This window comes from Sminthopsis crassicaudata, chromosome 2 (genome assembly GCF_048593235.1).
Source record: "Sminthopsis crassicaudata isolate SCR6 chromosome 2, ASM4859323v1, whole genome shotgun sequence".
Taxonomy (NCBI): domain Eukaryota; kingdom Metazoa; phylum Chordata; class Mammalia; order Dasyuromorphia; family Dasyuridae; genus Sminthopsis; species Sminthopsis crassicaudata.
Window position 1 is genome coordinate 58,691,814 of NC_133618.1, and position 27,325 is coordinate 58,719,138.

The 27,325-nt window shown below is 39.2% G+C and overlaps 1 protein-coding gene across 3 annotated transcripts in view; it reads right to left on the minus strand.

Annotated features, from left to right (window-relative positions):
• Positions 1 to 1,097: 1,097 nt before the first annotated feature.
• The window catches only part of PSKH1 (protein serine kinase H1), a 56,012-nt gene continuing 29,784 nt past the window's right edge, over positions 1,098 to 27,325 (minus strand). For all 3 annotated transcript variants that reach the window (XM_074286398.1, XM_074286397.1, XM_074286396.1), the window contains one exon: positions 1,098 to 1,433. In XM_074286398.1, coding sequence (XP_074142499.1) covers positions 1,116 to 1,433 — 318 coding nt within the window. In that variant the 3' untranslated portion in view covers positions 1,098 to 1,115. The remainder of the gene's footprint in view (positions 1,434 to 27,325) is intronic.

Here is a 27,325-nt window from a genome sequence, read left to right on the forward strand (position 1 = left end):
TTTCTCCATTCCAGATGAGCTACATCAAAGGCACCTCCATTTTCTGTTGGTTACAGGGGTGCCAAGTAAGTGCTACAGATACCAGCTCTCTGAGCTACTGGGTCCTCCCAGGGAAAGGAGGAAGAAAAGGAAGGAAAGGAAAGGAGCAAGAGTAGATATCCTGGCAAGCGGAAGGGCCAAGGGAAACACTTTTGACATCAGGGGGCTCTCATATAATTGCCCTATCTGGCTCTAAGCAAGGGAAAAAAATAAGGAGGCCTAGGGTGTGGGTTAAAACCCCCCCCCCACCACCTCTCCTCAGGAGGATTTAGGGCATAACCACCAAATAATGCAGCCTGAAAGGAGGTGCATCCCTAATCCCAAGCCAAAAGCCTGGCCCACGTCATGTCACAGCCATAAGGACCATCTCTAAGGTGGGAATAGCAGGGTAGGAGGAACTGGAATTAGGGAAGGAGGGGCAAGGGATTTCCCCTAGAAAAAAAGGTTTTTTCCTTTCTTTCTGCTTCTAAAAATTACCCTATCACAATAAGGTGCTCAGACCTAAAATTCGTAGTCTAGTCTTGGTCCCCTCCTCATGGTCCTAACTGCCTAGGAAGTGGTTCCCCCACCCCCATCTGTACACACTGCAGTTCTGACACAGCAGGAAGCTCTTAGGTAGTTGAGTCATAGCCACTCAATACTCCAACCTCCCAGAAAAGGTGGGCACACAACAGAAATGCCATCCTTCGTCATCTGAAAGGGGCCCTTGATACACACAAACATGCCAGCTAGGTATACGGTATGGGGGTGGGCAGACAAACTCAGTCCTTAGAATCTAGCATTAATAAATAATACTGGGCACTCTGGGCCCACCAGGCTTTTCTTCTTCCGGGCCCCTCACTAGCCTGGGGGTGGCACAAGGCACTTGAGACAGCTGGGTGTCCGGCAAAGAGATGGGAGTCTGTTGTGTAGCCCCAGACTCTCCCCCAAGTAAGAAGGGAAACTCAGGTGCTTCTGGCACCTGCTCTAGCTCCCTGGGTACTGGATCCCACTGCCACTTCCCTAGACCTATCCCCTGGAACAATTCAGCTGAAGGGAAGTAGCCAAGTTAGGGTATATGCAAGGAGATTGGCAGCTCAGCCATTATATTGCTGTTGGTAGCGCAGGTTGAGTTCTCGCAGTTCCCGCTCACGCACACGCCGAGACTTGTTGGACTTGGTCGAACGGCTGGAGCGTGTGGACTGAGCTGACTTGGTGCTCTGACACCGAGAGGATGCCCTCTTGAGAAGATTCTGGGAAATTGAGCGGTGAAGATTCTTCATGGATGAAGAGGCAGCCATGCTCACCACCCATGGGTGCTTCAAGGCTTGGAGAGCTGTCATTCTGGCACCAGGATCCACAGTTAGCAGACGGTCAATGAAATCCTTTGCCAAATTTGATACACTGGGCCAGGGCTAGGAAAACAGAGAGGGAAATCAGTTAGGGCAAAGAAAATTTGTTGATCTTAGAACAACAGAAAGATTATTGGATATAAATCAGAGGATCTGAGTTCAAACATGCCGACTTTCTATCAGATAAATTGTAATTTGCATTTCAGTTTCTACACACACAAAAAATGAGGATCATTCTGTGACCGCTGAGGACCCTTCCTAACCTAAATCCTCTAAGAGAGTCAATCCCTTTTCAGCTATAAATTCCATGAGCTTCCATGGTTGACACTAGATGATACCCTTTCTGCCAATCCTTGACACTTACTCTGGTCTCCCAGGCCTTTGGCAAAGCTACCCTTAAACGGCAGGAAGCTAGGCCTGGCATTTTAGATCAGACATTTCCCAAACTCCCAGTATCTTATTTTCAGGGAGTCTCAGAGGAATTAAGAACCACCCCTACATACACCCTTCTTCTTTGTTCTCTTTCCTTTCTAACCATTTTCTATTAAGGTTTTGTGCTTTCCTTCCCCATTCTCCAACCTTAACCAAAAGACCCAATTTCCATTAGTCCCCTACTCTGTCTCTTACTCCTACAACCCACTTAGTTAGCATATCTCTGGTACGGTAGGATTTCACAGTGCTCCAGTTCTTCCCAATGGAGAGGGGAGGGGAGCAGAGCAGGGGGAGTGGCTTTCTTGAGAGTCACAGAGCTTCTCAGAGATCTCAAAAACTCCAAACCTATTCAGCAAAATGCCTGTTCTACTTCCCAACCACTACTTGATTCAGTTTTTGTTAAGATGGTAGAGAAAGTTCAACTAGGCTTTGAAAGGAAGCTTCTTCAGGCCTGCCTTTCTTTTGACAGAAACATAAGGAACAGTTTGGGCTCTGAAATGACAAAATTCTTGCAGGCGATGAAAAGAAAGCTCTTCTCTTCCTTAGTTCCTCCATAACCTACAAATGCTTATTCACTTGAATTCAAATTTTATTAAGTACTTCCTGCCTGTAGAGCCCTAGATCTGTTGGCACTAGGGGAGATGAAGCACTTAGATAAGACAGATGTGCCCTGCTCTCACCCAACAAGAACCCAGAGCTTTTTCACCTGAGGTCTGTGGACTCCCCACCAATAAAGTATTCTGATAACTACATTTCCATTTAATTGGTGTGCTCAATCAATCAAGTGTCCTATCTCCTGAATACTGCACTAGAGACTTCTCAGTTATGACTTAGCAACCACTGGATCCTGGAACCTGGAACTCACTCAGAAGCACCCTCTGTCCCTGCTGCCCCTCTCGCTGATTAGCCAGCTCCTTCCAAAGCCTCCTGGGAATGAGGTGCCCAAGCCAGCCATCTCTGCACTTTTCACCAGGCTACCCTAACTTCTTCAACAAGCTCATAGGTCAGTCACTTCACTGCCTTGCTTGAAGTTCTGCTTCCCTGAAGTTCTCCTAAGAAGTCTTGTTCTTCTCCCAGCCTAGACTCTCCTTCCAGACCACCGTCTAAACTCAATCTCCCAGTCAGACTCTCCTTGCCTGACTGCCCTCCTCTTTTATCCTAGCAGAGAATGGACTAGTGAGAACTCAGGGGCCTGTGGGAAACACTCCAACCAATGAACTTGCTCCCTCTAAAGGTGCAAACTCCTTTAAACATGTAAACTCTCCCTCAGAAGTCCAAAGGTGTAAACTCCCTTCAAAGGCCTGAACCAAAGGTGGGAATTCTGAGCCAGAGAATTGTCCATCAACCTGAATTATCACGTAGTAATCCTGATACATCCCCATTAGAATGTAAACTCCACAAGCACAGGAATTATCTTTCTTTTTGCTTGTTTATGTATTTCCAGTGCTTAGCACAGTCCCTGGTATATGATAAATGCTTAATAAATACTTGCTAACCAACTGCTCATCTTACTCATTTAAAAACATTATTTTGAGAAAAGGTCCATAAACCTCATCAGTCTGGAAAAGGTCAAGGACACAAAAAAGGCTAAGACTCTCTGGTTTCGGAAATAGCTGTGATATATACCAACATTAGTGCAACACTAAATAACATATGATCAGGGAAGGGAGGCACAAAGTATTATGAGAAATCAGAGAAGAAAAGGAGTTCTAACAAGAATAAAGTCAACACAGATCAAAATTCTGGGTCCCAATCTAAAAAGTTCATACAACTAGAGATTTAGTCAAGTAGTCATTCAACAAGCATTTATAAAGTACTAATTAATTATATGTCAGTCACTGTGCTCAGTGCTATAGATGCAAAAAGGGAAAAAATCAGTCCCTACCAAGAAGCTCACATTCTAATGTGGGTCAGGAAGTGGGGAATAGGAGACACATCATATGGAAAACTAGATGATATAAATATATACATAGTAAATTGAAAGAAATCTGAGAAAGAAGGTGCAAGCAACTAGAGGTGGAAAAACTAGGAAAGATGGGATATGAACTTGTAAAAGGGGAGATATGAACTGAGTTTTAAAGCCAGAAAACCAAAAGAGAAAAGTGAGAGATTAGGAGCGAGAAAGAACGTTAGAACTCATTTAATCCAAGCTCCTAATTTTACAGGTAGGAAAACTGAGTCTCAGAGAATGGGGAAAGGGTTGGTCTAAGTCACATGCATCCCTGATCACCCATGAGTGAGATCTATCAACACAGGAAGAACAGACAGGTAAAATGCTTGACATATCATGATTGACATATCTAAGGGTTAAAAAAAAAAAAAAAAAAAGTAGGTTAATATGGTGAAAAAATCATAAGAGGTAAAGTCAGAAGATTTGGATTCCAGTGTGAACATTAATTCTGATACAATGGACAAGTCATTTTCTCACTCCAAGCTTCAGTTTTCTCATCTAGAAAATGGGTAACAAAGACACTTGCAAGAACATTGCACAGGTAGAGGTTTTTAATGTGAGCGATAATATCTGTCTGTACAATCATATAGCTTTAGCTACTCAATCAATGAATTCATGAGCAAATTGGATTTCTTAAACAACCAATTACTCTGGTTTCAGGAGAAAGGGAGGCTGGCAGGTTCACTAATGAGCAATCCCTTCCAGTCAGCAAACACAAATCAACGTATTGATCTGTTTATGCCACTAGAGGGCTCATCTGCTGTACTTTATGTAACTCAAATTTTAATTCATTATATTCCTCAAGGAAAATAACAACAAATCCAAGGCTACTTGTCATAAAGTGCCATCAAAGTCTTATGGGCTAGAGCTGAATTTCACATTCACATGGATTTCACCAATTAAAGGTACGCTTTTTGAGAACAGAACTGTTTCATGGTTTCCAACAGTAGATCCGTAATAGTGCCTTCTATACTTAAGCAATTAATGCTTGTAGAATTTAGCTTGAAGCATGACAAAACTCAGGTTGTAAGACTGAAACCGCCAGGCTTCCATTAGGCAGGATAAAGCACACTATCAAACTCAGGACGAAGGGGACACAGAACCTGAAAGACTATCAAAAAGAAATGTATGACAAGGACGGATAATGAGGTAGACGGCACTGCCCTGGCAACTTCACGTGGTCTTTCTCCATCTTACTGAGCTTCTTCCTGGATCCTGCTAGGGAGGGTCCCCACTTGAGAGAATTGGTCCAAGCATGTACCAAACCCTTACCGATCATGAACACAGGGGAAAGCAAAGCAAACACTTGCACAAAGAGCAGTGAATGGTAGAAACATGAAAAAGGACAAAGGGAGAAAAAAGGGTCTCCGATCCCTTGGGCTTTCTGGATAGAAATAGTAAAAAGCTATCCACCTGGAACTCCCTAAGGACAAGTAAGGCAACACAGTATAAAGAATCCTTACATAATAGTGAGGAGATACAGGTCACTCTCTTGGCTCTACCAATTCTGAGATGCATGACCTTAGAAAAGTCAATTTCTCTGAACCTCAATTGAGAGAGAGAGAGAGAGAGAGAGAGAGTGTGTGTGTGTGTGTGTGTGTGTGTGTGTGTAAATAACAACACCCCCCCCCCCTGGCCTTACTCACAGAGCTTTGGTGAAGATCAAATAAGGCAATGTATCAAAGTGAAATTAATTTTAAAAGCACAAATTGCCATAAAACATAAAGGTTTTACCAAGAGAAACACTAGTCATTAAGTTCCACTTTTCTTGTATTTGCTGAAGTCTCTTAGTACAGTTTAAAATCTGAAAGCTGTCACTGAGCCCACAACACCTGTCACCATCTCACTCATGTCCCCACTTCTCCAAACAACACTCCTGGGCCTCCACACCACAGATCCCCAGGATGGCCCCACCTGGAGAAACTCCCTTGAGGCAGGAAGCAGGGACTCTGTCAGCCAACTCAAGTCTGCTCACTCTGCAAACCCTGAGGTGGGAAGAATCTCTGCTGTAATTAATTCTCATTAACACTCAGCATGAAGAAAAAACTACAGGGCTGTTCAGGTCACATTCTTTTTTCTTAACTTCTAAACAATACCTAAATCTCAGGAAATGATCAGGGAAAGGTAGGGAGAGGAGGCCGTGAAGAGGCTTGCTCAGCACGACGCCTGAGGAAGGGGTAAGGAAGAAGATTCCAAGTCAGGATCCACAGGAATCAATCACACTGATGGAATTGGAAGCAAGCTCAGCAGCCATCTAGTCTAAGCCTTATGTGACAGGAGTCCCTACCCTACCTTATAGGAAAGATGGTCATCCAGTCTCTAGTTGAGGTCCTGCAATGAAGGAACTATGTCATATTTTTGGTACTAAAGAGAAGAGTTTGACAGATTTCAACTAATTTTGGTATGAAGTCACATCAGTTTATCTTAGCATTAGGTAAATTCCCTGAGGAGAACCTGTGGACAGCTCCAATTGTGAGGAAGTTTTCACTAAGCCCGAAATCTGCCTCTGCATCCTGCCTCTATTGTCCCAGTTCTGTCTTTATGGCCAAAGAAAACCCATCTTTATTCTTCCTTCACATGGCAGACCTTCAAACACACATCTACCCTCTGTCCCTGCCTCTTCCAGCTAAACATCCCATTTCTCAAGGCCCTTCTTTCCTAAAGATGAGTGATTATATTGGTTTTTATATATATACTTGACAATATGGAGTACTTTCTTCCTCACAACAATGCTATGAAACTCTGAGCTGAATGTATGAGTAACTTAACTTTCTCATCAGCTCTCTGCAATGGGAGGGGAGAATCATTCACTGAGCTCACCAAATAATCATCAAGACACTTTCTCTACATGTCCCCATGCTAGGTGCTGAGAGGGGCATGAATAGGGTTGGTTTTGCCCTCACAGAGTTTACAGGAGTCTTCAGGAGGGAGGAGATGTATATAAAGCTGACTGTTTTAAAGACTGGTTCTTTTAAAATGCCAAGTAAGAGGCACAGCTGGCAACCTCAGGAAAGTACAGCCTTTCTAAAAGACCCCGGTCCTGAGGTCCTTTGACTGCTTATGGTCACAAACAGCAGTTTCTCTTCAAAGATCTTTCTTAGCCTGGGAAACCTTGTTCTCAAATGAAAGTTGCCCTAAGAGATAAAGGGAAAGCACCACAGCACCACATTCTCAGGTCCCAGTTCTTTTGTCAAAGGAGCTAATCCCTGCTTTGCTAGCCATCTGTTACTGACAGGGAAATCCCTTCCTATGGATTGGCCCCTGGCGTTTTTAGGTCTGAAGCTGTGGAGGAGACAGAAACCACAGTGAAAAGGGAGAAAGAAGCATGGTCAGCAAGTCCTTGTCATGAAAGTAGGAAACTCAATCTACTTCTTTTTGTTTCCAGCCCTTGTGGTTTTCCCTCTTGGTGATTAGTCTTCCAACAAGCTACTAAAGCCCTGAAAGCCTCACAGGAAATAGCCAAGAAGAGGAAGATAGGAAGGCTTCATAGTCAGTCTCCCCAAAGGCCTTCTTTCAGTAATCTGCCCTAGGGATAATGACCACTGTTTACCAGGAAAAAGAGGCAGAGTTTACATGTTCTGTCCCATTTTACTCTTCTAGAGTTAGGGCCCAGCAGGGAATATGTCTCCAGTCAGACACAAACACTCTTAAGTGTGATGTGTAGCTAGGAGACTTCAAAACAAGATAGTTCCAGAAAGGTCAATTCTGTCACATTCTCCTCCTCATGGTACCAAATCTGAGAGACCAAAGAGAATCCCAAGTGTTTTAGAAAGTCCAGTGCTCACTCAGCAAAAACTGAAAACCCACAACAATTTGGAAGAGGCTTAGTAAGCCATTAGAACTTTAACAGGGAGAAAGGGAGAAAGGAATCAGAGAGAACACAAAAAGAGAACACAAAACAATGAATTATCAAACTAGAGGATGCCTCTCCTTTCAGGTGGGTCTATACTCCTGTCCTCTAACAAAGTCCAGGAGGAATCATCTGGGTAGGTTCCCTATTACCAGTGAGCTTTGTAAGAGGCTCTGCAATCACTTCTTTAAAGAAAAGCTGGGGGCTTTCTGTAGGCAACACCTGCTCTAGTAAACTGATATCATGAAGATATAATTTAGGAGAAACATTTTTTTTTTAATTATTATAGCTTTTTATTTACAAGATATATGCATGGGTAATTTTACAGCCCTGACAATTGCCAAGCTTTTGTTCTAATTTTGCCCCTCCTTCCCCCAACCCCTCCCCCAGATGGCAGGTTGACCAATACATGTTACATATGTTAAAGTATAAATTAAATACAATATATGTATACATGTCCAAACAGTTATTTTGCTGTACAAAAAGAATCGGACTTTGAAATAGTATACAATTAGCCTGTGAAGGAAATCAAAAATGCAGGGGGACAAAAATAGAGGAATTGGGAATTCTGTGTAGTGGTTCACTGTCACCTCCCAGAATTCTTTCACTGGGCGTAACTGGTTCAGTTCATTATTGCTCTATTGGAACTGATTTGGTTCATCTCATTGTTGAAAATAGCCACATCCATCAGAATTGATCATCATATAGTATTGTTGTTGAAGTTATAATGATCTAAGAGAGACATCTGAACAGGAGTTAGAAATCCAGGGTCCAGCCTAGGGGCTATCTTTTCTGTGGCACAGGCCACTTTGGCAACCTGAGGAAGCCTCCCCTTATTATAATTATGTTTTAAATGCATAAAACAAAATATGTAAGCTTATGAAATGATATCTGAAGTATATATGAAGTATATAGTAATATAGCTATCTAAATATTTGAAAAATGAGTTGGTAGACCTTAGGTTAAGATCCCTACTCTATCCTTTTCGGCCACTCACTCCTGTGTTCCTCTCTTGGGGTCTATGTTTACTAAAGACATTTGAGTATCTGAAGTTCCTTCCAAAGTTATTATTCTAAGTTTACTCACTTTTAAAAATTCTCTTCTCCAATATAATATTAAAATAATATTTCAATCTGTATTCACATTTTACTGTTCAGAATACTTGGCTTGGAATCCTGATATCTAGCCTGCCAAGGTCTCCTATCTCTGGATCCATCAAAGGGCCTGACCTATAGGCCATATTCTAACTTGTACCAATCTCCCAATAATGGGTCTAGGTATTGCCTCAGTTCTAAAGAGGATTAATTTTTTGCTGATTTTTTTGGAACATCTCCTGAAAACATTCTAAAAGGTAGACTAAAGGTGTTACCTCAAACTTGATGGGAAAGCCCTTTCTAGATGAGCCCTACTACTTGCTCCTTATCTCTTCTCACTATTCTAGTCTCCCACTATAATCTGACAGCCTTTCATTGCTGCTGCTTCTCTATTCCTTTTCATTCTTATTCTAGATTCAGCACTAAACTACAGTTAAATCCACCATAAATCACATTTTCGGTATAAACTACAAACTAGGTAATAAGCAGGACCCAGATTCTAAGAATGCAAAACCACTTGCTGCTAAGCCCTATGTGCTGTCAGCTTTCCCTTATTCTCCTCACAATGTCATAAACACCACAGAATTTCAGAATGTGGAATTCAAAGAACTGGCAATTACTTTAGAGATCCAGTTCAATCCCCTCATTTTAAAGAAGACGTGAGACTCACAGAAAGGAAGGAGCTCCTAAGATCACATGATTAGAGAGACAGAATGCTATAGTTATTTTTTAAAATGAATTTGGAATCAGAAGACCTAATTGCATATTCTAGTTTGCCAACAGAAGACCTTTCAATTCTGTTTTTGCATATGTAAAATGGGAATAATGTTGGTAAAACTCAAATGTGAAAATGGATACATAAAAATAGTTTTCAAATAGTCAAATATTCAAATGTAAAAGATTACTACCATCATAATGAGTAGAAGAGTAAAGACTAAAATCCAAGTCTTTTAACTCTCAGGTCAATGTTCTCTACATCATACAGTGATGCTTCTCCTTTAAGAATAAGTTTCTGAGTGGATGTTGGGGAATGGCTGAATAAGTTATAGTGTGTGAATATGATGGAATCGTATTGTTCAATAAGAAAGGATCAGCAGGATAATTTCAGAAAGGCCTGGAGAGATTTGTACAAATTGATGCTGAGTGTAGTGGGTAAAGCCCAGAGAACACTGTACATGACAACAAGAAGATGTGATGATCAAGACATGGCTCTTTTCAGCAATAAGGTGATTCAGGGTGATTCCAATAGACTTGTGATGGAGAGAGCCATCTGCATCCAGAAAGAGGACTATGGGGACTGAATATGGGGACACTATACTATGTTCACTTTTTTTGTGGTGGTTTGCTTGCTTTTTTTTTTCTCATTCCCCCCCCCCCCCTTTTTGATCTAATTTTTCTTGTGCAGCACAATAAATGTGGAAACATATTTGGAAGAACTGTACATGTTTAACCTTTATTGGATTACTTGCTGTCTTGGTGAGGAGGGTGGGAAGAAGGGAGGGAGAAAAAATTTAGAACACAAGATTTTGTAGGGATGAGTGTTGAAAGCTATATTCTCATATATTTTGAAAATAAAAAGCTATTAAAAATTTAAAAAAAAAAAGATGAGAAGTTTCACAATGCAAAAAGGAGAATCTAAGCCCAATTTTGGCCATCTTAACTTTGTGTTAAATTTGTCCTTGCACATATTTTCTAAGCCTTCAATGGTAATTAGATAAAACAGAATAGGGTAGGGGAAAGGAAGGAAACCAGGCTGAGGAGATGATATAAAAGAGAACCACAATAGCCTTTTAATAATCCATTGCTCTCTAAGCAGGAGCAGCCATCTGGTGCTATGAACTGCTACAACTCATCTTTTCTAATAAAATTACCAAATGGATTTCACTGACACACAGCCCAGGCCACCTGGGCATCAATGCTATTCTGGATTCTCCTGGTCCTCCACATTTCACACCCAACCTTCCCTTGGGCTCTGACCAACTGCCCTGAAACAATGCCTGGGCACCCAAGTTCTGTTAGTTGGTCCACCTTTTATGAAAACACTAGTTCTGTATAGATTTGTAGGGATCAGATAGTAATTAATGGTTTTGCATAATAAGGGGGTGGGGAAGAAGGCTCAGGAAAGAAGTGATAAAAAGTTGGCATTTTTTAGCAAAGTCCAAAGTGATATAGCCAATTAAAGCAATTAGGAATTTTGCTTTCTGGTATTTGTCTCCTAGACAAACTTTTTAGAAGAGATTGCTGATCCCAAAAAGCCTAAATGCTTCTCCTACCCACAACTAATTACCATCTATGTTCTTACTGACCTATTCCTCCTCTAAAGTAGAGAAGATAAAACACCTAAGTAGAAAAGACCTATAATCCTTATCACCAGTGTAACCTTAGACAAGTTACTTATACTCTTAGCCAGTTTCCTGACCTATAAAATCAAGGGCTTGGATTATCATAATCTTTAAGATCCCTTCCAGCTCTAAATTCTATGAAACCATAACTCTAAATAGGTTTTTCTTTATGCATGTTCCAAATATGTTGGACAGGCCAGTGATGGCTCCTACAGAAAGGAACCTTTCCCAAGATCCTGGGGCAGAGTTAGGCCTTCAGAGTAAGGAGGGAAGAAAGACCAGTGCAAGGGCAACCAATAGTAAATAAGAGACAAGCAATATCATCACTTATTTATTCCACACAGACTTCCGAAGTTCCTAAAAAACAGTATTGTAGCTTTTACCTCCATAAAGTACTTAATAACCTCACTGCCACATTCTGGAGAATGAGGTGAGCCACACTGATGAAGATGACCCACTCAGAGTCACACATTGCAGTCTTGTTTCCCCAGGAGGCCAGCCCACTGTAGGAACTAGGAATGGCAGGGGGCCTCTTCTAACAAGCAACTGCAAAACCACCATTAAGTTAGAAAAAAATCTGCACAATTCTACATTACAGATTCTTGCTGCAATATAATATTGCATCAACTGAAAAGAAACCTACATACATAAAACATAAGAGAAAGTGATGTGGCTCAGATCAGTACTTGAGCAGATCAAGAATAAAAAAGCAAGGTTCTATCCATTAGCCAGTCAAAACAGAGGTCTGAAATCTTGGTCAGTCAAAATAGGAAAGAGCCTTAATTAGTGAGAAAAAAGACTTGAAAATATATAGCACAAAGAATCTGGAAACTGAGTGAATGCCCATCAGTTGGAGAATGGCTGGTTATGAAGTTGTACTATGTGAATGTTATGGAATACTATTGTTCTATAAGAAATGATCACCAGGATGATTTCAGAGAGGCCTGCAGAGATTTACATGAACTGATGCTAAGTGAAATGAGCAGAATCAGACCATTGTACATAGCAATATCAATATTATAGGACTACCAATTCTGATGAACATGACTCTTTCCAATAATGATCTTGTGATGAAGAGAGCCATTTACACTCAGAGGACTGTGGGAACTGAATGTGGATCACAACATAGCATTCCCACTCTTTTTGTTGTTGTTCACTTGCATTTTTTCTTTCCTTTTTGATCTGATTGTTCTTGTGCAGCAAGAGGATTGTATAAATGTTTACACACATTAAATTTAACATATATTTTAACATGTATAACATATATTGGATTGCTTGTCATCTAGAGGAGGGGACTGGGATGGGGGAAGGAGGGGAAAATCTGAAACACAAGGGTATGCAAGGGTCAATGTTGAAAAATTATTTATGTTTTGAAAATAAAAAGTTTTAAAAATAAAATAAATAAAAAGAAAGAAAATTTTAAAAAAGAAAATATATACCACAGAGGTGACTCAGACCAGTTCCAATGGACTTATGATGTTTAAATTAAAATTTAAATTTACTGTGGACAAAATAAAATACTTGGGGGGGGGGGGAGTCTACCTGCCAAGACAAACCCAAGAACTTTATGAACACATTACAAAATGCTTCTCACACAAATAAAATCTTATCTAAACAACTGAAAAAATATCATTTGCTCATGGGTAGGCAGAGCTAATGTAATAAAAATGACAAATTGATTTATTTTTTTCAGTGCCATGTTAATTAATAAAAAAATTATTTTATGGAACTAGAAAAAACAATAACAAAATTCATCTGGAAGAACAAAAGGTCAAGAAAATCAAAGGAATTAATGAAAAAAATACAAAATTTGGTGGCTTAGCAGTACCAAAACTACTATATTATAAAGCAGCAGTCATCAAAACCATTTGGAATTGGCTAAGAAACAGAGTGATGGACCAGTGGAATCGGTTAGATAAATATGACATAATTATCAAGACCACAGACATCTAGTATTTGATAAACCCTCAACTCCAGTTTCTAGAATAAGAACTCACTATTTAACAAAAATTGCTGGGAAAACTAGAAAATAACATGTCAAATTCAGCACAGATCTACATTTCACATCCCATACCAAAAAAAAAAAAAAAAAAAATCAAAATGGGTACGTGATTTAGGCATAAAGGATGATACCATAAACAAATTAAGTGAGCAAGGGATAATTTTCCTATCAGATCTTTGGAGAAGGGAGGAATTTATGATCAAGAAGAATTAGAGAACATTATGAAAGGCAAAATGGACACCACTGATTACATTAAATGAAAAAGTTTTTGCCCAAACAAGATTAAAAAGGGAAGTATAAAGCTAGGGGAAAAAATCTTTACACCTAGTTTTCTAATAAAGATCTCATTTCTAAAGTATATAAAGAAGTATGTCAAATTTATAAGAATACAAGTCATTTCCCAATTGATAAATGGTCAATTTTCAGATAATTTTCAGATGATGAAATTAAAACCATCTATAAGTTATATGAAAAAATGGTCTAAATCATTATTGATTAGAGAAATGCAAATTAAAACAACTCTTAGGTACCACTTTATATTTCTCAGATTGGCTAAGATGACAGGAAAAGATAATGATAAATGTTGGAGGGGATGTGGGAAAACTGAGACACTAATGCATTGTTGGTGGAACTGTGAAATGATCATCCAAATGAACAATTTGGAACTATGCCAAAAAGCTAACAAACTATGCATAACCTTTTACCCAGCAGAGCCATTACTTACGGGGTCTGTATCCCAAGGAAATCATGAAGAAGCAAAAAGACTCACATGTGCAAAAATGTTTGTAGCAGCAATTTTTCTGGTAGTAAAGAATTGGAAAATGAGTAGATGCCCATCAATTGAGGAATGGCTCAACAAGTTGTTATATATGAAGATAATGGAAAAGTATTGTTCTATAAAAAAAGATGAACAATCTGATTTTAGAAAGGTCTGGAAAGATTTACATGAACTGATACTGAGTAAAACTGAGTAAAACAAGCAGAACCAGGAATACAGCATACAAATGGAAGCAACAGTATCAGTAGAATGATAAAGCTGAAAGCCAGACAACAAAGGGATGAGGAAATAGGAGGATACATGTGAAGGTAACAAGAAGGACTGGGTTAGAGGTCAGAGAAGCATAGCAACTTCAACCCTCTACTTATAGCACAAGCACTTCAGTTTAACTTACAGCTCACTATAGTTTTATATATATATATATATATATATATATATATATATATATATGTTTTTTTAGCAAAGATAATAGAGTGATTTGCCATTTTTTTCCTCCAATTCATTTTACAGATGAGGAAACTGAGACAAAGAGGGTGAAATGACTGGCCCGAGATCACACAACTAGTATGGATCTGAGTATGGCTCAGATTTGAATTCATGAAGATGAGTCTTCCTGGCCCCAAGCCAAGTGCTGTATCCACTGTGCCATCTAGCTGTCCATATAGCTAAACTATATATAATTACATATAGTTAAAGTATATATACTAACCAACTGGGTTACTACCCTTATGGACTCTAATGATATATACTATAGTTTATTTTATTGAAGGAGAAGCAGCAAGGCACTGCTTTGCCATGAGCCAGCCATATCCATTTTCTTAATATCTTCCCTTAAACTGAAGAAAGATAGGGTTCTTAATCTTTCCAGGGCCATTGATCTCTTTGGCAGAATGTTTTTAAATACATAAAACACTTAGGATTACAAAGGAAACATATTAAAAGATAGTTATCAAAATATTTTTTAAAAATGCTAAACCATCATGCACACCACATCAAGAAAACCCAGTGCTGTCCTTAGATACTTAGTTCAGTACCAGATCATTCCTTCACATGGTACTCTCAATGCTGAGCCAGTGAAGGGTCTACAGGCATTATTTCTCAGGTCCTTCTCAGCCCCTCTGCACAGGAGTAGATCATAGCAACCTCTGACCTCTCACTGTCTCAGTTTAGATTTCTAACTAGTCTAAGAATGTGATCATGCTCAACAACAATTCACAACTAATTAAATGGCTTGGCTCCCATTTCACTGGGATATTAATTTCTGAAACTTCAAAACAGAAAGGAGTAGTTACTCATACATAGGTTAAAGCACACCTGCTAAAACAGAATCAAAATAAAAGAATAGGATTAGAGTTCCAAAATGAAAACTCCAAGGAGTATTCCAATCAAATTCCAGAACTCCCAGGTCAAGGAAAAAATACTGCAAGCAGCCAGAAAGAAATAATTCAAATATTGAAGAACCACAGTCAGGATAACCCAGGACTTAGCAGTTTCCATATTAAAGGATCAGAGGATCTGCAATATGATATTCCAGAAGGCAAAGGAGCTTGGACTACAACCAGGAATCAACTACCCAGCAAAACTGAGCATAATCTTTCAGAGGAAAAGGTGAACATTCAATGAAATAAGGAATCATTATTTCTGATGAAAAGATTAAAGCTGAACAGAAAATTAGATCTTCAAATACATGACTCAAGAAAAACATAAAAAGGTGAACAGGGAAGAAAAAAATGTGTCACTTGAAGATTAAACTGTGTACATTCCTACAAGGGAAGATAATATTTGTAAGAATAGTATCTATGTTAGAGCAATTAGAAGGAATTTACATAGACAATGAATATGGATATATATTGATTATGATGTGATGATGCAAAAAAAATTTTAAGGGGTGAAAAAGGATTGTACTGAGAGAAAAGGGAAGGGAAGATTAAAAAAAGGGTAAATTATATCACATAAATATTACAATAGAAAGAAGGGAGGGGAATGAGCATTGTTTGAACCTTAATCTCATTGGATTTGGTTCAAAGGGGGAATACACACACATCTGTTGGATACAGAAATTTATCTTACCCTATAGGGAAGTAAGAGGGAAAAGAAGAAAGAAAAGAGAAGAGAGGAAAGGCTGATAGAAGGGAAAACAGAAGTAGAAAGGATAAGAAAAGAAGTGAAGGGGGGGCAATGATAGAAGAGAGGGTAGATTGAAGGAGATGAGGATCAGAAACAAAACACTGGTGAGGAGGGAAAGGGTGAAAAGAGAGAAAAGTAAAAATGGGGAAAAATAGAATGGAGGGAAATATAGAGTTACTAATCATAAACGCAAGTGTAAATGGAATGAACTCTCCCATAAAAGGGAACTGGAAAACTGAGTAAATTAAAAGCCAGAATTCTGCCATATGTTGTTTATAAGAAATACATTTTAAGCAAAGACACACAGAATAAAGATAAAAGGCTAGAGCAGAGTATATTATGCTTTAGCTGAAGTTAAAAAAAAAAAAAAAGCAGGAGGTAGCAATCCTGATTTTAGACAAAACAAAAGCAAAAATATAACTAAAAGATTAAGAAGGAAAGTACATCTTGCTAAATAATGAAATATCGATACATCATATATATACATAGTCAGAATAAGATATATTCTCATATAATAAATATATATATATATATGACCAAGAATAAAGACCAAGGACTTTTGCTTATTCTGACTATATAAGTCAATATTCTAGCTCAGAAAATCCCAAAAGAATGTAAAAGGAATATAAAAAGGAATGTAAACCAAATTTAGATCCAGGAAGGAGGAGGTGAGAGAGGGAGATGGCAGATTTTGGCTGCCTAAAACAATAAAATATTCTTTAAATTAATGTATTATTATATGTGTTTTAAAAAGGATTAGTACCACCACTACCATTCTAGCCACATTTCCTGTTCTAACCAGGTACAATTCCTCCTAAATAGTCCTCACAAGCCATAAGACCACCTACTTCTTTCACAAGACACACAACTGTTACACTCAGTCTCTGGTCCTGCTCTGGTCCTATTCACCAAATCACTAAAACTGTCAACTGGACTAGGGAGCATTATGAGATTCTAGAAGCAAGAGGATGATGAAGTACAGCTTTTTCTTTTTCTTCTCCCTGTAATTCATTCCAATTATGCTGAGTCAAACTGGATGAGAGAAGCACTAAAACTTCCAGCTATTTGCTGCCCCCATCTCCACCCTGAGAAAAGATCTTACTTCTGTGACAAATATTTCCAACAAACAAAAGCAGTTTCTTCAAAAATTTCCGTTTCAAGGGGCAGCTAGGTGGCACAGTGGATAGAACACTAGCTTTGAATTCAGGAGGACCCGAGTTCAAATATGGTCTCAGACACTTAACACTTCCTAGCTGTGTGACCCTGGGCAAGTCACTTAACCCCAGCCTCAAAAAAAAAAAAAAAAAAAAAAGTTTCAGTTTCCCCAGGAGTTTGAAGGCAAAGGAGCAGTGGAGCCTGGTTCTGAGTATTGATCAGGAGTTTCTATCAACTATTGAAAGGGCACTACTAAAACCAAACATGAAACTCAATAGGAATTTGAGAGAGGAATATATTTGTAAGCAATTTCATTCTTAAAACACCAACTATGCTTAAATCTCCACTTGCCTGGGTTAGAGCTTTGGAATCAAAGCTTATAGCTTCAAACATAAAATAAAAACTTTCAAATATCTTTCTCAAAGAACTTTAACAAAGTCGACAGGCATGTTCTTCTGCCAGAAGTTGAAGGGACAACTAGTGGATGCTCTTTGTTCTTACATGCCTGGCATATATCTATAAATCTGCTATATTTTTTCTATAGATGATCTCTGCACTGTGTACACTCTCAGAGGCTCTCAAAATCTGGTAGAGCAGCCAAAGAGGAAAAGGGGAAACAGCATAATCAATACACCTTTGGCTTTATCTTTTCCAGCTGGCCTTAAAGAAACCAAGATCTATTCTGGCTGAGCAAAAGAGTTTTAAGACACTCAGATACCCCGGACCAATCTAGCAGAGGGAAAAACTTTTTGGTCTTCTCCCCCCATGTCCTTTAAATCATTCAGCTGGATAATAACAAATAACAAATTACTATTAACAAGTCATTTTACATATGTGATCTTATTTGCTCTTTCTAATCCTGTAAAGAAGCCTGTGAAAACTTTACCAGCATCTCCTGCCTCCACAGGAGGTTTAAATAGGTAAAAGTTATTTGCCTAAAACTGTATAACTTGAAGATGAAGCAGCCAGAACTGTGAACCAGAGCTTCTGACCCTAAGTCATGCTGCCTCTCCAAAAGCCCACTTCATTGTCAAGGGATTCCAACTTTCACTTTAGATGAAAGAAAAGGTCCTCCCTTCAAGGGTGATTAATCCTCCTACCCTAAATGTATTTTAAATGTCAGTCTGATCCTCCCTACTTCACAGCATTTTTAGATTTAAATGATGCAATGTAGGTAAGGAATTTTACAAACATTAAAACACTACATAAATATTATTATTATTGTCATGAACATGTGTACAATAAGAACATTCCTAGAGTGAAAGCCCCTTCAGATAAGATAACCACTTATTTATCTATTTACCCAAAGAACTAGAAATGATTCTCCAGATGCTTAAAGTAAGAGTGGGTTCAGCTCTCCAACTCTTTGGCTAAAGGCCAAGAGCAGTAGAGAATGAGCCAACAGAATGAGAACTCACCCACACAGAATTTATTCAAATTAAGGAAGCTCAGTAATTCAGAACCTGGGGCTGTCCACAAGCAAGCTTTTGGATCAGGAAGAACAGCACCATATAACAGAACAGAACCAGACTAAGTGCAGAGAGGTCTGGGCTTTAGGCCCACTTCTACAGCTAACATTGGGCAAATCACAGCTTCAGTTTCTCAGCCTGCAAAAATCAGGAGGCTAGAGCATCTGTGAAGATCTCTCAGGTGCCATGCAGCTCTAAAGTACTATGCTTCAATTCATAGCTCTTGTTTTCACAGGAACTTTCTAATGCACTCACCTTTGTAAAAATGCAGGCTATAATTCTGTTTTATTCCTTTATTAGACTATAATCATCATGATAGCAGGGACATGTATCATCATATAAACTATAAATCTCCCCTCATCCAGGAAAGCTGGTTTATCCAATAGGTATAAATGTTAATTGCAACTAACTTCTTACAGAATTTGTTTAATTTGTACATAATTCTTGAAAGCATTAAGTTTAACTCCAGGAGTCCCAGGAGGAAGGAATTCTCATCTTTTTTCTCACTGGGCTGTATAGAAGAAAAATAGTAGATGCAGACTTTAAGCAGTGCCTGTATACTAGAGTTCCCTTCTCTTCCATAAAACACTGGGCCTAAACAGATTGAGGATGAGAGTGATGTGGGTTGTGCTCCCTTTAGAAAACTAATCCTTTCAGATTGATTTATTCCTTTCTGATTCCCAGCCCCTCCTAGCAAATGCATTATCAATTCAAGAAGCTAGGACCTTTGATTCACAAATCCTGTCAAAAGCACCCTTTTGAATTCCAATAGGAGATCAGGGCTCTCCCAACCCCCACCCAGATCTGAGCCAACTTGGGATACCACCCACAGGCCCCTTTAGCTAAATCTCTCATTTATAAAAGAGCCAAACTGGAGCTCTCTCTTTGCAGAGGTTTCTAACATGGCAGCCTTCTCCCTGGCATGCCAAGGATCTCTGTCTACTGGAATCATATTTCTGGTGCCTTTTTATCTCTACTTTCACCTTTTACTAACTAGACTTTAACTTTACTTCCAAACCCCATAATAAACCTCCTTTATCAATCTAGGTTTTCAGGTCTGTAAATTCCTTTACAGATTCTTTCGCCACCACTAGACCTCATTTAACTTTGTATCCTTGCACTGAATCCAAGAGGTTTCAGGAAAGCTCTTATTTGACTCCCTGTATCCCGAACCTGCCACTAGACCTCAATTAAACCTAATTTCATTCTAAGCCTCATCATTTGGTTCCCTGATTGGGAATCGAACCCGGGCCGCGGCAGTGAGAGCACCGAATCCTAACCACTAGACCACCAGGGAGAGCACAACCCACATCAAGAAGTCTTACTTTCTTAGTCCTCATTTAGAAAGAGGGACCCTAACAGGCTTTTCATAACTCTATTCACCAACTAAAATTTGTAACTATTCTTGAGAAGGACCCATCTGGTTGAGAAGCAATTCCAAACCTAAGATTACCCCTAAGAGAAAGGAAAGCCTAAACTGTGTCAGCATGATCTGGTCCTTCACTGCCAACAATGCCTAGCTAAGGATCTTTTTATTACCACTGAGAATAAAAGAAATGATCTGGTTCTCTTAAGCTATCCTCCCCTTTGTATCACTCTGCCTTCTCTCCCTTTTCTATCTCTGACCCCCAAGCTCTTGCCTCCACGTAAGTGGATGTGAATAAGAAACAGAAGCACAAGCTGAGGAAGAAATTCTAGAAAACAGAGGAGGGGAATGTTTACTCCAGGGAAAAGGACCATTAGCACGCCAAACAAGAGTTTGCTTATGAAAATTATTTTAAAAGCATAGGGAAAGTAAAACATCCCCCATGGTATAAGCACAACCTCTTCAACCATATGCCCCCTCCCCTTAGGTGCTGATACCATCCTGCCTCCTGAACCTCACTCCTCACCCCCAGGACTGGAAATAAAGGACAATCTGAAATCAAGAAGCTGGGACAGGAGAGGAGATAGAGGAAGGAAACCTACATCCTAGATGGAGTAGGAGTAAGTAGAAAACCTGGGGAAAAGGGAGATGAAAAGGTCGGAATTTTTTTTTTTTTTTTTTTTAAGAGAACAAGGGAGATAAAAATAACATCATAAAAGACGTGACAACTTAAAGGTTAAGCAAAATTGCATTTTGGTAAGCGTCCTTCTCAGATGAATACTAAGATAAGACTGCGCCCCCACTGGTCCAGGCCCAATGTGTCACATATGAGAGGAGACTGACAGGCACACAGGAAACAAAACAGGTGCTGACTTAGAAGACAAAGAAAAGCTTTTCTCATTCTGAAAACCACTGTCCCACAAAGAGAGCTGGAGAATGACAAGACTATATCACAAAGTTAGCACACACCAAAAAAGGGGTATTAAGGCTCAACAAAATAATACATTAAGAGCAATGGGCAAAACTACTGACTTAACAGTACAAGGCAGCAAAATGTGAACTTCTAGAAAATTTAATTTTAAGTTTGGGCAATGATATATTGTTGCCAAATTAATTTAAAAACTAGGATGAGGTCACAGGGGAAAATCCAAATTCCCTCAAATATTAAACAAGAAAAAACAAAACAGAGAAGTGGACAGATTTAGCAGTATGTGTCTGGAGTGGTAGGGAATGAGGGCTTTTAACTTTTTCTTCAGAAAAGCAAACAGCAACTGAAAAAACAGGAAGGGGCAGTAAGAAAGGGTGAGGATAAGAGGTATTGACCAAGAATTTTCTAGACAGAAAACAAGGGAAGGAAAGATGAACAAATTGGGGGGACTCTGTAATTTTTTTTTCCCCAAATGCACATCTCCACTAAAACTCTTTTCTAAAGCCTGATGATAGTATGAATGTGACTTAGTGACCGAGGCAAGTTCTACAAAGCTGAAAAAGCTTTGGGGGCAGGTAGGTAGCGCAGTGGATAAGAGCACCAGCCCTGAAATCAGGAGGACCTGAGTTCAAATCTGGCCTCAGCTTTGTGTACTTGGGTAAGTCACTTAACCCCAATTGCCACAGCACAAAAAGCAAAAAAGAAAAAAAGAAAAAGCTTTGGGAAAGAATGGGTTCCAAACAAAGCCTGTTATCTGAGGCCTAGTCTAGGTAGGTTCAAGTCAGCCAGCAGCCTACTTACCTCAGCAACTTTCTGGGCAATGACAGGCTATGCTCTCTATCAGTGGAGTGCTCATGCAAATGAAACCATGAATCTCTGATATCATGAAACATAAATAAATATATGTTAATGCTAGGAAATTCACATCTCTGACCCCCACAAGACTTATTTCATGTTAAGTTTATGTCTTCCAGGGAAGAGTCAAAGTCTCCATTGTGGTAGGTACTAAGGGGAACTGTCATCTTTTCCCCACTTGGCAATTTATACAAAATTTAAAAGTCTGGGCTGATCTTGTTTCCTAAATCAGTCTGTGGCTTTTGAGCCAGTCTCTTTTCCACCATATAAACACATGAGTTTGTCCAAGTTTGAAATGGGTTTTATAAGCACGTAACTGAAGAACATTGCTGTTCGGGAATTTAGTCATATCTGACTCTTCATGCCCCATTTAATATTTTCTTAGCAAAGATACTGGTTTGACATTTCCTTCACCAATGGATTAGGGAAACAACGACTGAGTGACTTGCCCAGAATCACACAGTGGGTTGTCTGAGGGTGAATTTGAACTCAGGTTTTCCTGACTCCAAGTCCAACACTTTATCCACTGAGCCACTTAGCTGCTTCAACTCAAGAATAACAACACAGGCTCCTCATTGGGAAAGGCCAACTTGGCCTTGAATGTTCTGATCTGTAGGCAATTTAGGTTACCTTGGTAAAGCCACGAGGCAGACAAATTAATTCAGGGAAAAACAAATGGATTCATTTATGGTAGAAACTAGACAGCATACTTAGGAAAATCCCTAACATTTGGCTCAGTAAACTAATATCAATTTCTTGAATACTTTATCACATTCCCAACCCTGCTGGCAGTCTAGGGGGAATAAATGCAGAACAGGACACGGATCCTTACCCTGAAAAAGCATATACTTACACTGAAGAGACAGAACATATATGAAATAATCAGGGCTAAACCATGTGCAAAAGTTCAAGAGAGTTCTGAGTTCAGAAGGGAATAGAAAGCACCTTTATAGAAGAGATGGGATTAGAGCTGGGCCCTGAAGAGTGAGTAGGATTTGGAAAAGCAGAGGAAGAAGAAGGGTATTCTAAGCTGGGGATTATATAATTAGCACAGAGGCAGCTATAAGCAAAGGCACAGATAGGTAAAGAAAGGATGGGATGATAGTCAACAGATCTGCTTGACTGAAGATAAGTTTTGGGAAGCTGCCCCAAAATCAGACTATGTGGGCAGAGTGGAGCCAGACTCTAGAGCTTTTTGAAAAATCAGCACAGGAGTCTAACCTTGTTAAAATAGTAACAACTGTAGATCTGTCCTAAAAAGGGACTAGAGAGAGGAAAGTCACCAAGGAAGTTATTTTGGCAATTAAGTAAAGCATGAAGCATTAGATTAGAGTCCTGACATTTGAAAAACAAGACTAGCAGTAGATGATGGAGAAATTGATCCACTTCTTTTGCAAAGTAAAATCTTAGAACACATCAAAGCACCTATTCTGCAGGTGAGATCAGCTATCTGCTGGTCCAAGGGAGCTGAATGTCATTAGGCTCAGGAACAGATGACAGTCAGCACCCAGAGAGTCCTGACACTGGGGAACTTGTAGTATACAAGCCCAGCCTGAGCAAGATCCAAACTGAAATTTGGCATTAGCAATATAATGTAACTTATGAAGGAACCATTGGAGAATTTGATTTAAGAGTCTCTTAGAATGTGTGAAGGACAGACATCTTTGGTAGGTATATTATGGAATGATTACAAGGACAAAAAAATGTGTAGGCAGCAGGGAATGTTGAGAAGGTTAGAGTCCTCTAGGTGGAAGATAAATAATGAAATGGGAAAGAAAAGATGACCAGTGATGGCTAAACCAACTAGGCTTAAAACAATCAATGCTGCCTCCCTTTTGTTAATGATTAAGTATGTCAATGTCTGTGGGGGAGGACTGGAGATAGGGAATGGGGTTTGGTAAGGGCAGCTTTGACCTAAAGGTGAATGAAATGAGGTCAGAACTCAGTGTTTTTGTAAGAACCAGATAAACAGAGTGATATTGTGTGACACAGTGCATATCTACATAGGTAGATATGCAGGGATAGTTCCTAAATACCAGAAAAGGAATGGAGAGTATATGGTAAGCAGCTGGTTTTCTGGAGGAGGGATAGAAAAGGAAATGTGGGCATGACTCAAGGGCACTGCAAAGCAAAAAGGCATAGCTAATGTTTAAAAAAGACAAAACAAAAATAAAGAAGCAAAACCTCTCCACTGTATTAAGGCAGGCAAAGAGAAATCCTACTTTCTTCTTGTTTCTTAAATGCCATATTCAAAGAATACAATTAACCAGATTTTCTAGCTATTCAGCTACGAAAAAAGGCTTTTCTGCAGTCAAGTGAAAGAACTGACCAAACTGACCTATGTTAAGAAGTACCTTCCTTCCCCATCCTACCAACAAAAACCAGCAATGGGTGTACTGTCCACCTGCACAAAATTCCCACACAGCTCTTTTCTCCCAGGAACTATCTTCAAGTTGACAGACTCCTAGAAGTCTATAAAGGAATCTTCTCACCAACTAAACCTCTGTCCTAAACTCAACCTTTGAAGAATGTGATACAGCACCCAATTCTTGCCATACCAGAGTTATATTATCTCTGAAGAATCACTTGCTTTCATCTATTTTCCATCCTCCTACCTCAAAAAATACTGGCATAAAGGCATTTCAGGCAGTGCATATGTACGGCTCCATGGCAGGACTTCCCTCTTGACAGACTCGAGGCCAAGGAATGGTGCACTATTCAATTCAGCCCTGCTGACTTAAAATCCCAGGGCTCCTATCTAGGATTGTTCCCAACAATTATCTTTGGCTGTTGACTTGTGGATGTATGTGTGCATGTGGGGTGCCTTCACTAGGGCAAGCTGATATGCCTTAAACACTTCAACAGGATGCCCTTAAGTCTGAAGCACATCACAACTAGGGCTGTGAAAAGTTGCTCTGCAATAAGGTTATCAGTCTCTTGAGTTCTCTTGAATTGTAATACCATGAGAGATACTTAAGCAAAATCCATGAGAATATAGGGAAAAAGTCAAAAGAGAGGAAAGGATCCGAACACTTTCCTCCTGGCTCCAAACGATGTTATTATGAGCAACTAATCATTTTACATGGAACCGAAAAATTATCTTAAAAATGTATCTTATATTCGCTGCTACTCTTCTTTGACTACTCTTTACACCATACCTGGTCATACTCTTTGTGGCCCAAACAGTATGTTTTCAACCTCCCATATCTCCATGACTTTGGAGGCCTCACATTTAGGTACAGAAAACAGGATATAAAGAAAAGGTAACTCTATAAAAATAAACTCTCTTGATTTTATGGCAGGAGACCTCGATTCCTCTTCTTTCTGCACTGACCTTGAAACATTCTCATCACGGAAATGAAACTAGATATGTAGAAAAATTCTTTGTTCAGCCTTGGAGAGGCAATAGGAAAAGATGCCATCTAGTATGTCAAAAAGAATGTTAGCTCTTTAGTCAGACTTGTTGGGTTTTCAATTCATCTTTACCTATATAAGCTGGGCTTTAGACTAAATTATGTAAAAATCAGACTGGATCTCATAGGTCCTTTGATTCAAACTTTTGTTTTTTGGTTTCCCCCCCCCCCCCAAAGGTAAGGGATCATAGATATGCAACACTATTACAAACTTTTTTTTTATGTTTCATTAGTTTTGCTGAAACTATTGTTTTAATTCTAAGGGAAAGTTCTCTCTGAGGAAAGAAAAGAAAGATACATTTGGCAACATAAGTAAAATAAAAACAAAAGCTAACCATTAAAAAAAAAATTTTTTAAGAGTACTGTAGTCCTTTCATTTAAAGAACTCATTGTCTCTACAATCACTTTGTATTTTATCTTAGCCTCAAACCCCTTGGAGTTAAGGATAGCCAATATTCCTTTTTTGAGACAAGAAACCTAGACACAAGACTCATCCAATAAATTACAGAGCTAGGATTATGATTCAGGGCTGGTCTTTGGCCCACAATTTACTAGATTCAACTTCAGGACATTTTGAATGCTCTATAGTAGGTTTCACAATACCTTAATTCAATAACTCATGAAAAGGCCAGATTTCTCCTATAAATCAGCAATTAATAAAAGAAATTGGGTTTGGGTTTTGTTTTTGTTTTTAACTAACAGGCCAAAAACCATCTCTGCCTGCCACAATGTGCTCACTCTCTCCTAAATAGTGCCCATTAGGATTAAGTTCTAAACAAATTCTTTTTTCTAGAATTTGTTCAACTTCATGACTCTCTAGGTTAAAAACAGCCAAAACATATGGGAGTGCTAATTAGACAGGCTGAAGTAGGAAGAACCTCAGCAGCCTTTTATAAAATACCTCTACTATTGATTCCCTAATAGCCTCTTCAAGCATTCTACACTACAGAGACATAACTAAAATGGCAAATAGAAACTCTTGAAAAAAAGCACTCTTACTAGGCTGGGTCACATCTCACTCATATGAAGAAAACAGATATGATGCTTTGTTCAAAATGCTTAGTATTTCTAGTCTAGAATGCACACAGAAGGCTTAGTTCTCACCTTCAATCCTTAATTTGGCAGCAAGAGGCCATCATACCTGGGAGCTCTTACCTATCTATATTCTAAATCATCTCCTTCTGAAGTATAGGACCACAAAACTTTTTTCTTTTCAGACATCCAAGTCTAGCCTAGCACCATTCTTACCAAAGGATCTCTCCTCCCCACCCAAAGTTGTGGTACAGTGAGTGGGTAGAGAGCAGAATTGGGAAGGAAGAAGACCTGAGTTCAAATATGGGCTTACTAGGCTGTATGATTCCTAACAGTATAATCCGTCTCTCAACCTTAGCTTCTACAACTGTAAAATAAGGATAAAAATGAATGACATCTATTTCATAGGGCCATTGAAAAGAAATATGTTTTCAACAAAGGCACTCTGTAAACTTTAAAACATTATAGAAACATTATCCAGAATTATGATTAGCCATCAAAATACCATCATCTAAATTAAATTACTTTAAGAGTCTCTCTCGATTTCCAATCTATACCAGACCACTTGTTCTGCTTTTAGCCAATCTTCACAAGTCATCCTCCTGAAGACATAACTTCAGTGGAGAAGAGGCCAGCTACGACACACAGAGCAGGGAAGACCAGTTAATAAAGCAGCAGGGTACCCCATGTGCCTCCAAACATGTCCAATCACCACTTGATGGAAACATCCCAGGACCTTGGACCTAAGAGCCTTGAGAATAGCAGTGCTAGATATCCAGCCCAGTGCTCTCAGCTATCATCCTGAGAAGTGACCTCTAGCAATGCAATCTGGCAGCTGATTCTGCTAAGCATGAAGCCACAATTTTGAAAACACAGAAAAGAAGGTTCTTGCCACCAAAGTCCTTGGTTCTGTTAAATTGTTCTACATTGAAACTTGACACAAATTTATCATTGAAAATGACATGAAATAAAAGACATTGCCATCTGCTTTGCTGCTGTATCCACTTGACTTGCAGTTAATTGAAAGCTTCCACATGTGTTGCCTCCTTCATTACAATATAAGCTCTTTGAGATCAAGGACTGTTTTACTTTTCTATTTGTATCGCTAGTATTTAGCACACTGCTTTGCCCAAAGTAATCACTTAATTCATCAAGCTGTTA